We start from the raw sequence: 18440 nt of genomic DNA on the forward strand, positions 1-18440 counted from the left end.
GGTGCAGATACGAGTTTCTCCTTTAGTGCCTTTAAGGCATGAAGGTACTCTTCATTGAAATAAAAAACCACACCATTCATTAACAGTGAAGAGAGAGGCTTAGACACTTTGGAAAAATCTTTGATGAATCGTCGATAAAATCCTGCATGGCCAAGGAAACTTCTCACACCTTTTATTGACACCGGAGGTGGTAATTTTTCAATTGTTGCAATCTTTGCTTTATCCACCTCAATACCATCTCTAGAAATTTTGTGTCCCAGAACAATTCCCTCTTTTATCATAAAATGGCATTTCTCCCAATCCAACACCAGATTTTCCTTTTCACAACGATTCAACACGTTTTCCAAGTTACCCAAATAGAGGTCAAACAACGAGCCAAAAACAGAGAAATCATCCATGAAGATCTCAATACACCTTTCCACCATATCTGAAAAGATAGCCATCATGCACCATTGAAATGTTGTTGGAGCATTACATAATCCAAATGGAATTCTCTTAAAAGCAAATGTGCCATAGGGACATGTGAATGTTTTTCTCTCTTGATCCTCTGGTGCAATAGCAATCTGATGGTACCCTGAATACCCATCCAAGAAACAGTAGTAGATGTGGCCTGCTAATTTGTCAAGCATTTGATCAAGGAAAGGCAAAGGAAAATGATCCTTCCTTGTTGCCTTGTTGAGCTTGTGGTAATCAATACAAATCCGCCACCCTGTCACAGTTCTCGTTGGAATGAGTTCATTGTTTTCATTTTTTACCACGGTCACACCACCCTTTTTAGGTACCACTTGTACTAGGCTCACCCATGCTCTATCAGAAATCGGGTAGATCACTCCGACATCCAACCATTTAAGAATCTGCTCAAGTACAACTTCCTTCATGGCTGGATTGAGTCTTCTCTGAGCCTCTATAGATGGCTTTCTATTTCCTCCAATAAAATTTTATGCATTATTGTTGAGGGACTTATTCCTCTAATATCTGCCAATGTCCACCCAATGGCCAATTTATGATCCCGTAAAACCCTCAACAATTTTTACAATTTTGTTTTTGAGAGGTCAGCTAAAACAATTATAGGTAAAGTCTCATTCTCTCCCAAGTATGCATAACACAAATGATCTGGAAGAGCCTTTAATTCCAACTGTGGTGGTTGCTGAATGGATGTTAGTGGTCTTTCAGGCCCCTCTGCTAATTCTTCAAACTTCTTCCAGTATGGTTGGTAAGAATTGATCCAGTTTACATATTCTCTCATCTCAGCATCATCATCATCTACCTCATCACCTATTAACACTGCCTCTAAAGCATCACTACTCACCCTTCTTTTCGAGACTGCCTTCTCTATCACATCCACACTATAGCAACTATGACTAGCCAACAGATACTTCATGGCCTTAAAGACATTAAATACCAACTCATCTCCTTGAACTCTAAGTTTAAGCTCTCCCTTTTGAACATCAATGAGAGCTTGGCCTATGACTAGAAATGGTCTACTGAGAATAATAGGTACATCCATATCCTCCTCCATGTCTAGAATGATAAAGTCAGTAGGAAAAATAAACTTATCCACCTTCACCAGAACATCTTCAATAATACCTCGTGGATGTTTCACCGATCGATCTGCTAGTTGTAGAGTGACTGTTGTTGGTTTTGCCTCACCCAAACCAAGTTTTCTAAACACAAATAAGGGCATTAGATTAATACTTGCCCCAAATCACATAAAGCGTGTTTACATTCAAATTTTCCAATGGTGCAAGGTATAGTAAAGCTCCCTGAATCTCTCAACTTTTGGGGCAACTTCCTCTGCAATATTGCACTGCACTTTTCAGTGAGTGCCACCATCTCGTACTCCTCCATCTTCCTTTTCTTGGACAGAATCTCCTTCATAAATTTCACATAGCTGGGCATCTGCTCTAAGGCCTTAGCAAAAGGAATACTGATATGCAGCTTTTTAAACACCTCTAAAAACATAGAAAACTGTTTATCCAGTGTAGTTTTTCTAAGCCTCTGAGGATATGGAACTCGAACTGGCTGGTCATCAACAACTAGAGGACACTTTTCTGAACTTTGGTGGTCTTCAGTAACCCTTTGTTCTGCTGTATCAGACTGTTCACCCATCTCTTCATTCTGAACCATTGACTGTTGTACCCTAGGCTGCTCAATTTGTTTACCACTCCTCAGAGTAATTGCCTGAACTTTCTCCTTAGGATTGACTTTATTATTTGTAATACCCCGAATTTCCTAATAAGGGTTAGGACCTTGATTAGGAGGCCGGGAGGGCCATAATTGAATTATGATGCTATTTAATGATCATATGCATGTTCATGTGAATTATATTATAATATGATGGTAAATGTGTGCATATGGGAGTAATTATAATTAAAAGGGTATTTTGGTAATTTGGCCGCTGTGGGCGTAATTGTGTATGTTGGGTGCATGGTTGTGATTAATTAATATAGCCACATCATAAGGTGGATTGGTTCGAGCTATTCGGCATGAGACGATCGTGAAATGTAAGTGTTCGGTCTAGTTATAACGGGCTTAAGTTCGGGGCTCGGGGTGAGTCTCGGGGTCATTTTGATGATTAGAACATTACCGAGAATTAAAGGGTAATGGGATATGATTTATTGGCATTTGAGAATATTGAGATTAGCGGTAATTGGAGAGAGTTAATTATAATTAACGGTATAGGTTGGAAAGGACAATTTTGCCCTTGGGGTGGCTTTAGGAACCTTAAGTGTCCTAGGGGTATTTAGGTCATTTGGGTTGGATTTATATGGGTTAGTAGGCTGTGGAAAACATAACAAAAAACAGAGCCCCATCCTCATCTTCTTCTTCTCTCCCGTACATGTTTTCCCCTTTGCTTTTCTTTGAATTTTGAGAGCCCAAATTGAGGAGTTAAGCTAGGAGATCAAAGGTGGGAGCTTAGGGATTTGATTCAATCGTTAAAGGGGATTCAAAATCAATTTTGAGGTAAGTTCCAACCATTAGTTTCATGGTACACCCTGTTTTTGGCTTTAAACTTTTAGCTTGTGATTTCTTGGTAAATAGTTGGAATTCTTGGAAGTTTTGTTGATGTTTAACTTGGGTTTTGATGTGGGTGAGTTGTTGATAATGTTTAGTGGTTGAATTGGGTGTTAGGTTGAGGTTTAGGACTAGTTTGAAGGTTTGGTTTCGAGGAGAAACACAGGGGAAACAAGCTGGTGGCTTGCTGGTTTGCGTAATGTGCCGCGACCTGAGTGTGTTTCTGGGAAGAATTATGCTTCTGTCTGAGGGTGAGTCGTGGCATGGCTATGGTGAGCCACAGCCCATCAGGGCAGTTTTGGCCAGAAATAGGTTTTTGACTTGGGGATGTTGGCCTTAGGCCTCGGGGTCGATCCTACTACCCGATTAAGTGTGGATTGATGTTCCGGAGGCTAGATATTGATTTGGGAACCTATGTTGATCATTTTTATTGATGGTATCCTATATTTGGTTATGACTAGGTGACCGCTAAAGGACTAAAAGGTGATCGTTCTCAAGGGTCGTTCTTTTAATCATTCTAGCTCGACTTTGAGGTAAGAAAACAGACGAGTGAGTATTATGTGACATGCATGACTATTCTTGATGCATGTTGGTTGATATTAAGCATGACATGCATGGCTATTGTTGTTGCATGTTGGACTGTTAAGTGTTATGCATATGATGCACGAGAAACATGTGATTAGGACATGCTTTGTGTACTGAGTATGATGTTGTTCAGAGCTTGTGCCTCTGGATTTGTGCATGGTCCCAATTGTATTAATACTTGTTAAGTAAGCATGCTGAATACCTTGTTTATGGATATTGGACATGTGATATATGTTTGGTGGCATGGCTTACTTGTGTATGGCACTGACTTATTAGTCAGAATCGACAATGGTGTCAGATCCGTTTGTGAGGCTGTGACTTATTAGTTAAGCTCACAACGGGTTGAGCACTGGTCGTGTTTCACTGACCTGAGGGTCAGAAACGGCATGAGCGTCGAGGACACAGGGCCGAATGAAGATTAGATCTAATGGCTCTATGGCATTAATTCTTGGCCGACCCTAAAGTCGATGAACATGCATTGAATGGCTCTATGGAATTAATGCTGGACTGACCCTAAAGTCGATGAACATGCATTGAATGGATCTATGGAATTAGTGTTGGACCGACCCTAAAGTCGATGAACTTATAAGTGCTTGCCTGGTCTAAGACCAGATGATCAAAGCCAGGGCATATGACCCCGGTGACTGTTTGTCACATGGCTAGGGAACGCTGTTCCAAGGTTATTACTCTATGGTCACGGGGAAAGGTTATGTTGGTGACTATTCACCATACACCTATCCTGATCAAACTTATGAAAGGTTCTCTTATCAATTAAGCCCGGGTGACCCTAACGTCCCATGGCTAGAGGGGGCTGTATCCACTTTTGTGACTGTTGCTACTGTCACCTATTTATATTGGGGCTGAGAGTCCTGGATGATTATTATGATCATTGTTGATATTACATCATGTTATATTGTGTTTTCTTGCGGGGCTTCTGCTCACGGGTGCTATGTGGTGCAGGTAAAGGCAAAAGAAATCTGGACCATCCTTGAGTTGGAGAGCTTAGGTGATGACGTGTACATATGCAGCTGCTCGTCCGCCACGGCCGAGGTTTAAAGAGGAACTAGGGTTGAACCCTGTTTTGCCGCTGAGAACGGCCTGTTGTAAATATTTTTTTGTAGTAGACTCTAAAATTATACTTTTGGGATCCCAGTATGTATGTTAAATGTTCTAATGAAATGTTACATCTTATCCAAAGTTTTTAATCCCTAAACCGCTAATCATACTTAGTTACACGATTTTGGCCAAACGACTCGATTAGCGAGTTTAGCATTGTTGACAAGGCACACCGTAACGGTCCCTAGAGTTGGGGTGTTACATTATTACTAGGAAAATTACCCTGCAGTCTGTTATTAAGCATATTAGCCAACTGCCCCACTTGTGTTTCCAGATTTCTGATAAAAGATCTAGTTTTTGTCATGAACTAAGTTTGAGTGTTGGTGAGGGTCAATAATGCAGCTTGCAATTCATTAGGCCTATCGGGTGGAGCTTGATTCATTAATTGTTGAGGCCTAGGCTGTTGTGATGAAGAGGCTTAATGCATTGGTGGCTGAGGCATATTCTGCTGAAACTGGCCCTGAAACTGAGGTTTCTGGCCCTGATTGTTCCTCCAAGAAAAATTAGGATGATTTTGCCACCCAGGATTGTAAGTATTGGAGAATGGATTATTGAATGGCCTCTGAAAATTTCCCATAGCTTAAACCTGAGCTTGGTCCATAGGAATGTTATTACTACTACTGGCAGAACACTGATCAATAGAGTGAAGACCACCACAAATTTCACACCTAGTTGCCATCTAAACCGCATTAGCAGATACAGTGCTCTGCTGTAATTGTTTTGTCAAGGAGGCCACTTGCTCTGTTAGAGCAGTGATTGCGTCAAGTTCATGCACCCCAAGTACCTTTCTGACCCCAGATGACCTCTCCTCAGACCACTGATGATTATTTGTGGCCATGTCCTCTAGCAGCTCATATGCTTCATTGGCAATCTTACTCATGAATGCCCCACCAGCAGCAGCATCAATAATCGTTCTCGTTGTACCACACAGCCCGTTATAAAAATTGTGAACCAGCATCCACTTTTCTATACCATGGGGGGGGGGGGGGGGGGGGGGGGGGCATTTCCTCAATAACTCCTTGAAATGCTCCCATGCATCATATAATGACTCTCCATCCATCTGATAGAAGTTATTAATTTCTCCCCTCAATTTAGCAGCCTTCGAGGGAGGGAAAAACTTAGCCAAAAATTTCTGAGCAAGGTCTTGCCAAGTATTGATAGAGTTTTCCTGAAGCAAATCAAGCCCGGCTCTTAGCACTTTCCCGCAGAGAAAATGGGAAGAGTCTCAACCTTATAGCATCATCGCTGACCCCATTGTACTTGAAAGTGTCGCACAACTCCAAAAAATTCGCCAAGTGCATATGGAAGTCTTTAGAAGGAAAACCATGAAATTGAACAGTGGACTGCACCATTTGCAAAATTGTCGGCTTAATCTCAAAATTATTGGCCTCCACCGCCGGTGGTCTAATACAGTTTTGTACTCCCGTTATAGTGGGCAGTACATAGTCTCTCAAACTTCTAGCATCAGGATTCTGAACCGGATGTTGCAGAACTTCGGGAACCTCATTATTCCTCTCATTTTGTGCCATCTCTACCGTCTGATGAGCCAACCTCTTGTTTCTTCTGTTTTGTTTGCACTTCTTCTCAATTTTAGGATTTACAGGAACAAGACTACCTGCCCCTCTTCTGCTACGCATATAACACAACTACCTGAAATTTTCAAATAAACGCAGTTGAAACAAATTAGAAACAAGACAAAAATAACCAAATTAGAAATAAAATCAATTAGACTAATATTGATAGTTTTCAGTCCCCGAAAACGACGCCAAAAACTTGTTGCGGATTTTATATGCTACGCAAGTGCACGTATCGCAATTTAGTAATAATCTTGGTAAAACCAAGTATCGTCCTCAAGGACTGAATCCTCAATTACCAGTCAATTAATCTTTTTTTCTATTTGGTTAATTAGAATTTCGATTCTTATAGACAAAGAAAAATAAAATATAAAATGCAGAAACAATAATTAAAGATTAAAATAAAACAACGAATAACAGCAAAACCTTGGATTTAAACAATGAAAGAATAATTAGGATATTTAATCTCATCAACTATCCTCCCTATCACTCCCAAATACAAAATACTAAATTCTTCTTCTTTCTGCCTATTTCAATTAACGAGTTGACAAAAGCAGCTTATAATCATATTATGAATTATAAACTCAACCTAAGTGACAATCTCATATTTTTCTATGGTAAATTGAATCACAAAGATAACATTAATCTTAACAACTCAATAAATAGTTACACAATTAATGTAGATACTCTCGTTCCAAATTAGAATTATGTCCAATATAACCAAAGCAAATTCAAATCGCACTTCTCTGATTTTGATTAAAAAACATATTGATAATGACTATAGATAATCAATCAATAAGAACAGGCTATAAGGTATTGAAAAGAGATTGAAGAAGAAAATTGAAATTGCATTAATTCATAATAGGGATTCAAGTGATTCAATTAAAAATCCTAAATAGCAAATTAGTTCATAATTGTAATTCTAATCACAAGGAAATTTAAAAATAACATAAGAAAATAGATGAAAAACATGCAGTTTTTGAATTCTCCCAGCCTTTTTAGCCTCCAAAACTCTCCAAAAATCTGTCTATCTCTTTCTCATTTTTTTTTCTTCCTCATAAAAGCCTAATCTTTTTAGTTTTTGAAGAGGCGGGCCGCAGCTCTACATGTAACATGCCGCGGCCCGTGTCTTAAATTCTCACGGATCTGAACTTCTAGGCTGCGGCTCTCCCAAAGCCATGCCGCGGCCCGTGGCTCTGATTTCTAGGATTTGGGCCCTTCTTTGCCACGACCCTCCTTAGCCATGCCGCGGCTCAAGTCTCTCCTCCAAAACAATGGTTCTGTTTCAAGGGCTAGCTGTGGCTCTACAGTGCTCATGCCGCGACCCTTAAGCAATTTTTCAACTCATGCCTTTTTTAGCCCGAAAAATCACCAACGCATCCAAATTATGTTGAGGTCCATCCTTTGTCAAAAAATATTATCAAAACTTGGATATTTCTTCTCTTTTTGGACATTTTCCCTCCAAGTACTCAAATCTTCTGGTTATTCACAAAACCTGCAAAACAAACAAACAAAAGCATAAACCCGCACTAAATGAAAGAAAAATGATATAAAAGATTACCTAAAACATCACCTAAACATGACAAAAACTAGACTCAACAGTATGCTTGTATTTGTTTAAGTTTTCATTAAGTTTATGCTATGTGTTGCATATCTGTAAATGTATGGCCAAGGGCTGGGAACGGCGAAGGTCGGGTACGGAAATTGGCTGGGAATGGCGTTAAGCACGTGGAGTGCAAGGTCAAGTACGGCAAGGGACCGAGAGCAGCGTTAAGCATGCGGAGTGCGAGTCGCCAGGGTAGGACCCCTATTGGATACCTGTGATATCCTCATGATGTAGACCGCGAACCCAGGCCTGGTGAAGCGCCTAGGACAGCATAGTCGTATGTGTTTAGCATGTTGACGGTTTTATTATATGCTAATTGGTAGCTATGCATATGTTGATTGCTTGTGTGGAGTTTTATTGCTGGGATTCGGCTCATGGGTGCTCTATGGTGCAGGTAAGGGCAAGGGGAAGGTCGACCAACCATGAGTACGGAGAGCATGAAGCGACGTGTACATGTTTGGCCTGCTTGGCTACCATGACCAGGGGTATTTTTGGGAGATGTTTTGTATTAAACCTAATTTTGTCGTTTAGTCGACTTTAATCATATTTTGAGTTGTAAATTTTTTAAACAACATTTTCGGATCCCAAATGTTCAACGCTTTATAATTTCTATGAATGATTACATTTTAAAATTATGTGACTTTTAGTACAGTTTAACTACACTTTTGATGTAAATCCTCAATTAGCGAGTTAATTACACGTTTTAAACTCACTTAATAATGACTCTAAGGAAGTAGGGCATTACAACTTGGTATTAGAGCGAGCCAAGGTTTCTGGTTCGTGGAGATTGATCGAACATGTACGCTCGCTATCATTGACAAGCTTAAGTCAGGGTTGGTTGGTAATGATTGAATTATATGCTTGATTATGTATTTAAATGCCCTGTATGCCTGATTATTTTATATAAAGCATGATGAATGAGTTAACATATGCATGATGTTAGGGCATGACCCCTTGAGTGTTGTATGCTATTTGTGTATAGTGGATTGTTGTTATTGTTGGTTGGTGTGAATTGGGAGGTAGTTTTGGATGTTGTTATCATGCCTGATGAGCGGCGTCGTTGATTGCAGGAATATTGTTGTGATGCCTCGACAATCATCTAGACTCCACAGCAGTAGGGTCGAGGATGACAACCAGCATCAGGACCCTCCACCTGCCCCACAAAATTTGCAACAGATGTTTGCCGAAACGGAAGCTAGACTGCGTCGAATAGAGGAAGAACTTCGACAGTTGAGGTAGCAGGCCCCTCCTTAGGCCACTGGGTTTCCAGTTCAGCAGGCTGTGGCGCCAGTGCTAGTTCAGCTTGTTATGGAGAATAGGTGGGAACCTTTGTATGAGAGGTTCAGGAAGCAGCATCCTCCCATCTTCGAGGGTGGACCAGGCCCACTTCGGGCAGAGCAGTGGATGAATATGATTTCATCCATTTTTTATTTTATTATTGTGGTAGGGAACGAGAGGGTAACTTGTTCTAGCTACATGTTCAGAGAGGATGCCTGTATCTGGTGGGATGTAGTGACTCAGAGAAGGAATGTTGCAGTTATGACTTGGGAAGAGTTCAGGAACATCTTTAATGTGAAATATTATAGTGTTGCAGTCCGAGCTGCGAAGGTTGATGAGTTTATCAACCTAACTCAGAATCGGTTGACAGTTACCGAGTATGCCCTGAGAATTGACCGGTTAGCAAAGTTCGCGCCGGATTGGGTGCCGACTGATGTGACAAGAAGGGATAGATTTGTATGGGGGTTGAATGTTATGATCGCCTGTGATGTGAAGATTACCTTAGATCCAGAGACTACTACATATTCCAAGGTAGTGGACAAGGCCCTTACAGTTGAAGGGGCCGAGGATCAGATATGGAGAGAGAGAGCGATGTTAGTCGTGATGCCAGGAGGACGATGCCTCCTTTTACTGGATCCAATCCGAGTAGTAGGCCCATTGAAAAGAAAAGAAAGGCCTGAGATTCTTTTGTTCCTCCTAGCTCAGATAGGAGGGCACGGGGTGCTTTTAGTGGCCGTCAGGGCAGAAATTACAAATGGAGAAGCTTTCCAGTGTGTCCTCGATGCAGACGAAGACATCAGGGAGAGTGCAGGATAAGGGCCTGCTTTATCTGCGGGAGTGTCAATCATTTGAAGAAGGACTTCCTGTAGGCCAGGAAAGAGGAGCAGGAGCAGAAGCAGGGAGACGGCCTCACTCCTTCCAAAGTATTCACCTTGACTCAGACTGAGGCGGAGGCTAGCCCCTCGGTCATGACAGGTCAGATTTCTAGCGTTGGTTCTTCTTATACTGCATTGATTGATTTGGGGGCTACCCATTCATTTGTGTCTACTAGAGTGATAGATTAGCTGTGTAGACCTAGTGATTTGTATGCTAGGGGTTTTCAGACTTTGTTGCCAACTAGGGAACTGGTAGTCTCTAGGAGATGGATTAGAGCACTGCCAGTAAAGATAGACGGTAGGGAGTTGTCTGTTGATCTGATTGAGTTAGAGATGGATGACTTTGATATGATTCTAGGGATGGATTGGTTATCAAAGTATGGGGCAACGAATGAGTGCAAGCGCAGGATGGTGACTTTTGAACCAGAAGGGGAGGTACCCTTTGTATTTGTTGTTATATTATTTTATAATATAATGTAATATTATATTATTTTATAATATAATGTTTTAGATTAAATAAATGTGACATAGAGTGCCACATATTGTAACATATAATAGATAGTTACATTATTTGGATATATGTGAAAAATCCAAACATGTAACATATTTGGTGTTACAAATTCATCACAAATTTGTAACTCCCAAATATTACCCAATAATGTGTATATTATATGTTACACATTTGAGATTGGATTTCATAAAGCCATATGAGAAATGGCTGATAGAGATGTGATTTTAACTCCCATATTGTGTATGGAAGTTACAAAATCAAGTGGGAATAAATTGGAACGTTTTGGAAAAAACTCAAAAAATTGGTTGCTGAAACTGACCAAGGGCCGCGGCGCTTGAAACTAGCGCCGCGGCGCTAGTGGCTGACAGATTCATACTAAGTCGGTTTTTATCCAATTTTGAACGTTTCCAACAGCCAAGTAACTCCCAAATCTCTATTTTAATTCCATAAAACACCCAATTTATCATTGGTAACAGCCATGGGGGTTGGTGGAGTTTGAAATTCAAAGGGTGTCTCTAAACTCTATAAATAGGAGCCTAATGCTCACTTGTAAGACACACCATTTCTATCCACTAGAGCACTTGGCTAGAAACACCTTGACGCTTGATTATTCCAGAAAGCATTTCCAAAATCTGTGAGAGATCCCTTAGTGCTTGAGTTAGGGGGAAATAAGCTTTTGGACAAAGGTTTCAAACCTTGTTCAAGTTGGTGATCCCCAATACTCTTCACTTTGGTTGTGTGAGTGAGAGTTCTTTGTTCATTGTTCTTATTCTTGTTCTTTTATTATATTGCTTTTCTTTTCTTCTATTATTCACTCTTTTACATGTATCTTTTGTTTTAGAGTTGTAATGTCATCTATATCTTTTCATTATACTACTTCTAGTTTATTTGTATATTTTGTCTTAGAGTTGTATTTTCTATTTCTATCATCTTCTACCTCTTTCTCTATATTTACATGTACCTTTTGTCATAGAGTTGTAACACTTTTAATCAATCAATATTTATTTGTAATATATTGTCTAGAGTTGTAATATTATCTTACCATTTCCATTGAGGCAATATTATTTTTCTTAACATTTGTGGGGGCAGTTAGTGGACTGCGGGTACCTATGATTTCAGCACTGAAGGCTACAAACTTGATGAGGGAAGGTTGCATAGGATTCCTAGTGAACATTGTGGATACCTCTAGGGTTGTGTCGGTTGGGTCGAGTGAGACCAGATTGGTATGTGAGTTTCCAGATTTATTTCCAGCAGATTTGCCAGGGTTGCCACCACAACGGGAGATCGAGTTTGTTATCGAATTGGCGCCAGGGGCGGAGCCAGTACCTAGAACACCTTACATTACAAAATGGCTCCGGCAGAGTTAAAGGAATTGAAGATTCAGTTGCAGGAGTTACTAGATTTGGGGTGCATTAGATCGAGTTTCTCACCTTGGGGTGCTCCGGTGTTGTTTGTCAAGAAGAAGGATGGGTCTCTTAGGATGTGTATTGACTACAGGGAGCTGAACACATTGACCATTAAGAATAAGTACCCACTACTTAGGATCGATGATTTATTTGACCAATTACAAGGAAAGACAGTGTTTTCTAAGATTGATCTCCAGTCAGTATCATCAGTTAAGGATTAAAAAGGAGGACCTACCAAAGACCGCTTTCCGCACAAGATATGGACATTATGAATTCCTGGTCATGTCCTTTGGATTAACCAACGCCCCAGCAGCTTTTATGGACATGATGAATAGGGTTTTCAAGGACTATTTGGACAAGTTCGTGATTGTGTTTATTGAGGACATATTGGTGTACTCTCAGTTAGAGACAAAGCATGATCAACACCTACGTTTGGTATGGCAGTCGTTGAGAGAGCATAGGTTATATGCTAAGTTCAGCAAGTGCGAGTTTTGGCTACCGCAAGTCACGTTTCTGGGCCATATTTTCAGTAAGGAGGGGGTTTTGGTTGACCCAAGTAAGATTGAGGCAGTGAGAGATTGGCCTAGACCGAGTAGTGTTCCGGAAGTTAGGAGTTTTCTCGGATTGGCGGGGTATTATTGGCGGTTTGTTGAGGGGTTCTCCAGGATAGCCACACCATTGACCTGAATTGATGAGGAAGAAGACTAAGTATGTGTGGACAGACAGGTATGAGAACAGTTTCAAGGAATTGAAGCGGCTACTGATCACTGCGCCAATGTTGAGTCTGCCGACAGACAATGAGAAGTTCGTGGTTTATTGTGATGCTTCCAGACAAGGTTTAGGGTGTGTACTGATGCAATCCAGAAAGTTGATAGCATATGCATCGAGACAATTAAAGGAGTATAAGCAGAGATATCCCACACATGATCTAGAATTCGCAGTGGTGGTATATTTGCACTTAAGGTTTGGAGACACTATCTGTATGGTGAGAAGTGCAAAATATACACCGACCATAAGAGTTTGAAGTACTTCTTTACCCAGAAGGATTTGAATATGCGCCAGAGACGGTGACTGGAATTGGTAAAGGATTTTGATTGTGATATCCTATACCATCCTAGGAAGGCTAATGTGCTGGCTGATGCAATGAGTCGGAAGGGCCCAGGAAAATTATTCAGTCCAAGGTAGATATCTGATAAGTTAGCCGAGGAGATGACTAGAGTGGGTATCGAGTTGGTGGTTGGTTGGTTAGCCAACATCACTCTTCAATCTACACTCCTTGAGAGGATCAAGGAGCCACAGGGGAAGGATTCCCAGTTTAGAGGGCACAGAGAGAATGTCTTTGTTGGTGCGACTAAGGACTTTTCTATCTCAAAAATGGGATTACTAAAGTACAAGGGGTGGATCTGTGTTTTGATGGATTCTTATATCTGGCAAGAGATCTTGGATGAATCGCATACCACTCCCTATTCTTTACATCCAGGTACGACGAAGATGTACCAAGATTTGAGAGCCTTATATTGGTGGTCAGGAATGAAGAGGGACGTGGTGGATTATGTGGCCAAGTGCTTAACTTGTCAGTGGGTAAAGGCTGAACATCAGAGGCCGACAGGGTTATTGCAGCCTCTGGGGATTCTAGAGTGGAAGTGGGAGGATATCACTATGGACTTCGTGGTTGGTTTGTCGAAGACTATGGGACAGCATGATTCAGTGTAGGTGATTGTGGATTGGTATACCAAGTCCGCCCACTTTTTTGCTATCAGGATGACTTATACTGTGGAGCAGTATGCCAAGTTGTATGTGAAGGAAATTGTTCAAATTCATGGGGCTCCGAGGTCAATAGTATCCGACAGGGATCCCACCTTCACCTTCAAGTTTTAGGAGAGTCTACAGAAGGCTATGGGCACGCAGTTGCGGTTTGGTACAGCTTATCATCCTTAGACAGATGGACAGTCTAAGAGGACCATTCAGATAATGGAAGACATGTTACGAGCCTGTGGGCTAGATTTTGGGGATCTTGGAGTAAGTAGCTCCCTTTGATTGAGTTTTCGTATAATGATAGTTATCAGGCGACTATCACAGTGGCTCCATATGAGATGCTATATGGGAGGAAGTGCAGCTCACCTATCCATTGGGATGAGACGGGTGAGAGGAGGTACTTGGGTCCCGAGATGGTTCAGAGGACCAATGAGGCGATTGAAAAGATTAGAACTCGAATGCTTGTCTCCCAGAGTCGCCAGAAGTGTTACTCGGACTTGAAACGCAGGGGTGTAGAATTACAAGTCGGTGACCATGTATTCCTTAGGGTTTCACCTTTGAGAGGAGTGAAACAATTTGGTGTTCAGGGAAAGCTGAGCCCTAGGTTTGTTGGCCCCTTTGAGATTTTGGAGCAGGTTGGAGAGGTAGCTTACAGGTTGGCGATGCCTCTAGCTTTATCAGGGGTTCATGATGTTTTTCACATGTCCATGCTCCAAAAATATGTATCAAATTCTACACATGTATTGAGTTATGAGAACTTGGAGTTGGACCAGGATTTGTAGACGGAGGAGAAGCCGGTTCAAATTCTTGACTGAAAGGATAAAGTCTTGTAGAATAAGACCATCGCCTTGGTGAAAGTGTTGTTGAGGAACAGCAAGGTTGAGGAGATGACATGGGAACTTGAATCAGATATGCGGGAGCGGTATCCTAAGTTGTTCAGGTAATTTCGGGGATGAAACTTTTGTAAGGAGGGGATAGTTGTAGCATCCCAAATTTACTAATAAGGCTTAGGGCCTTGATTAGCGTGCCTGGAGGGCAATAAGTGGTTTATTATGTTAATGTGTGAATTTGATGAGTGTATGATTAGAGATGCATGTTTAGGTGAATTAAATATGCATGTGGGCCCTGTTTGGTTGTTAGGGGCATGTTTATAATTTTAGCCCGTTGATGGCATAAATGTAATATTTATGAATGTTGTGATATACTTTTGTTGCACGATTCGAGACAGTCCTAGGGAGCGGTTTAGTTAGAAAGTCACAACGGGGTCGAATACCCGACTCGAGGCGAGTCGAGGGGTATTTTGAGCATTAGACATTTTATTGGGTTATGAAAATAAATATTTTGAGATATATTTGAAGTTAGAACATTTAGGAGGGATTATCGGGGAAATTTACCATTTTTTCCCTCGGGGACGTTTTTGGTACCCCGAGCCTTGGAGGTAACCTTAGAGACATAAGTTAAGTAAACAAAACTAAGGAAATGTTCAGAAATTAGGAAACTGACCCAAAACATCTCTCTCTCTCTCCTTTGGTTCTCTCCCTTCTCCCTCTTGTGTTTGAAGACTTTGATGAGTTAAATAATTGGCAAGCTTAGTTCTTAAGGAATTGAAGCTGGTTGTGGTTGAGGATTAGCTCAAGGGCAAAACTATCAATTGAGGTAAGGATCCTAGCACTTAATTATCTGGGTTTATGCTGAGTTTTGTTGGTGTTTCAAGGTTATGCTTGTGAGCTAGGTGGTGGATCACTCTTGAGTTTCTAGATGAGGTTTGGGGTTAATCCTTGTTAGGTTTTGTTGCTGAGACTTTAGTAGAACTTCTGTGGTGATTGAATTGGATTGATAGATTGATTTTGGGGTAATTTTTTTGGTTTTGGTGGTAAAAATGGAGGTTTTTTCTGGGTTCGAAGGGTCGGGCCACGACATTGTTCTTGCTGAGTTGCGGCCCTCTAGAGCAATTGGGAGGCCAGGAAGAAGGGCGGACTGCGGCACACCATGGATTGGGCCGCGACGTGCATAGGTTGAGTTTTGGGGTTGGCATTTTGGTTGAGGCGGGCCACGACATGGGACATTGGGGCCGCGGCGCTTAGTGGGTCTTTGGACCCCAAGGAGGTTTTAGGCTCGGGAATCCAAAAGTTAAGGCTCGGGACGGATTTTATCACCCAGATTGATAGAATTCAAGGTCTCGGAGACTAGAATTATAACCCAAAGTTAATTAATGGATTAGAACTTGATGGATGGATATTGTTGATACATTGTGACTAGGTTTTTAGTGAGGCTCAGACTAGGGGATTGTGCTCGGGATATCGGTGCTCGGAAGCTTGGTATGCAGGTAAGAAAACTGTTGTACCCATAGAGCAGGGCATGGCCCTATAGTTTGTGTTACAGGGCACGACCCTATGTGATTATGATGCAGGGTGTAGCCCTATTGTGTATGCTTGTATTTGTTTAAGTGTTCATTAAGTTTATGCTATGTGTTGCATATCTGTAAATGTACGGCCAAGGGCCGGGAACGGTGAAGATCGAGAACGGCAAGACCGGGTACGGGAAAGGATCGGGAACGGCGTCAAGCACGTGGAGTGCAAGGCTGAGTATGGCAAGGGGCCGAGAGCAACGTTAAGCACGTAGAGTGCGAGTTGCCAAGGTGGGACCCCTATTGGATACCTGAGATATCCTCACGGTGTAGACCGCGAACCCAGGGCCTGGTAAAGCACCTGGGATGACATGTTCGTATGTGTTTAGCATGTTGGTGGTTTTATTATATGCTAATTGGTAGCTATGCATATGTTGATTGCTTGTGTAGAGTTTTCTTGTTGTGCTTCGGCTCACCAGTGCTCTATGGTGCAGGTAAGGGAAAGGGAAAGGTCGACCAACCATGAGTACGGAGATCATGAAGCGACATGTACATTTTTGGCCTATCTGGTTGCCACGACCAGGTATATTTTTGGGGGATGTTTTGTATTAAACCTAATTTTGTCGTTTAGCCGACTTTAATCATGTTTTGAGTTGTAAATATTTCTAAACAACATTTTTGGATCCCAAATTTTCAATGCTTTATAATTTCTGTGAATGATTACATTTTCAAATTATGTGACTTTTATTACAGTTTTGTTACACCCAGATTTTGAGATAAGGAGTTATGACCCCAAAAGTTGGGCTCGTCAGGTGTGAGCTCAAAATATGCATGGTCGTCATATGATCCTTCAGTCAGATCGGTTTTCTATAATTATCGACCTCGAAAGCTCGAGGGTGTGTGGGCTACGAGCTTAGATGCATGTTGTTCCTAGCCTCGCTCACGGGACTAGCAAAGAACTAGTTTGAGAAGTATAAGAGACAGTTGATCACTTCTTAGGATCAATTATCAAGAGATTTCAAGAAACAGTTAAAGGCCATGGTCGACATTAGGCCCGAGGCGTTTGCCTTAACCAATGTTCGACAACAACCGAACAAATCACTGAAAAGTTACCTCACAAGGTTTAATTTGGAAGTCACCCGAGCTCGTGACGTCGATGAAAGTGGTCATTTAATGGCTGTCCAAGCCAAACTAATGCCTAGAAGTCCTCTCTGGGAGGATATGAAGAGGAAGCCCGTAAGGTCCCTAAATGAGTTCAATCGACGAGCTCAGAGATTTGTTAATGTAGAAGAGGTGAGGTCAGCATTGAATATGATCTCTCAACCCATAACTACAACAACAAATGTAAACTCTACCTCAACCTCGGCAAGTCCTACGACCTCAAAACCCCCTGGGGACAACCCTTCTAAAAGGAAGAAGAATGAAGGGAATAATCCCGAGGTGAAACGGGGAAAGAAGAAGAAAGGAGAGAGATATTTCTCCGTATACAAGGTGTATACCAAGCTCAATGAGTCTCGGGAGAATATCAACCTGGCTAATGAAAACTAGGTCCCTTTCAGATGGGTCGACCCCATGAGGAACCAAAAGGCGAAAAGAGACTCCAACAAGTACTGCAAATTTCATAGAGATATTGGACATACAACCGATGAATGTAGGAAATTAAAAGACGAGATTGAAGGATTGATCTAGAGAGGATATTTCAGACAATATGTTTAGAACCAAAACCCCAATCAGGCTTCCACCAGCCAGAGGGTAGCAGCAACACCACCTGCTCGGAATAATAACTCTCGAGCAAGGGAGGATGCACGACCCCCTCCGATTGATGGAGAAGATGTCATAATCATTTTGGGGGGACCTCATATCGCAGGATCGGGCAGGAACGCCCAGAAATGATATGTGAATGAACTAAAAACTGGTGACAGGTCTCCTTACGAACCCAAACCCAGAGTTCCAAAACAGCAAAGGGTTGAATCTCAACCTATAAATTTTACTGAGGATGACGCGTCTCATGTATAGTTTCCTCATAGCGACCCGCTGGTCATTACCCTTCAGCTCATGAATAAGAGGGTACACCGAGTCCTGGTTGATAACGAGAGCTCAGTAATTATCCTCTACAAGGCTACCTTAGAAAAGATGGGACTTGCACTTCGTGACCTAAAGGCCTGTGAAACGACACTGTATGGCTTTTCAGGAGAAGGGATTGCTTGTATGGGATCCATCGAACTCCCCATAACTTTGGGTGACTTCCCAGTCTCGATAACCAAGATGATGGAGTTTTTAGTAGTGGATCTTCCATCGGTCTACAATTTATTTCTTGGGAGACCCGCCGTAGAAGGACTGGGGGCAGTTACGTTTGTAAGACATCTGGCCAT

The 18440-nt window shown here is 41.7% G+C and overlaps 1 protein-coding gene and 1 non-coding gene across 2 annotated transcripts; one reads left to right on the top strand and one right to left on the bottom strand.

Moving 5' to 3' along the window:
- Positions 1-1030: 1030 nt before the first annotated feature.
- LOC133796062 (uncharacterized) lies at positions 1031-2127 on the bottom strand. Its single transcript, XM_062233542.1, has 4 exons — positions 2058-2127; positions 1778-1952; positions 1588-1664; positions 1031-1521 (listed from the first exon to the last, which is right to left on the bottom strand). The coding sequence occupies exons 1-4, from the start codon at positions 2125-2127 to the stop codon at positions 1031-1033; spliced, it is 813 nt and encodes a 270-aa protein (XP_062089526.1).
- Positions 2128-5702: 3575 nt separating this feature from the next.
- On the top strand, positions 5703-5809 carry LOC133799034 (small nucleolar RNA R71). Its single transcript, XR_009876243.1, has one exon. It is a non-coding gene; the product is annotated as a small nucleolar RNA R71 (small nucleolar RNA).
- Positions 5810-18440: the final 12631 nt, after the last annotated feature.

This window comes from Humulus lupulus, chromosome 8, assembly GCF_963169125.1.
Source record: "Humulus lupulus chromosome 8, drHumLupu1.1, whole genome shotgun sequence".
Classification (NCBI taxonomy): domain Eukaryota; kingdom Viridiplantae; phylum Streptophyta; class Magnoliopsida; order Rosales; family Cannabaceae; genus Humulus; species Humulus lupulus.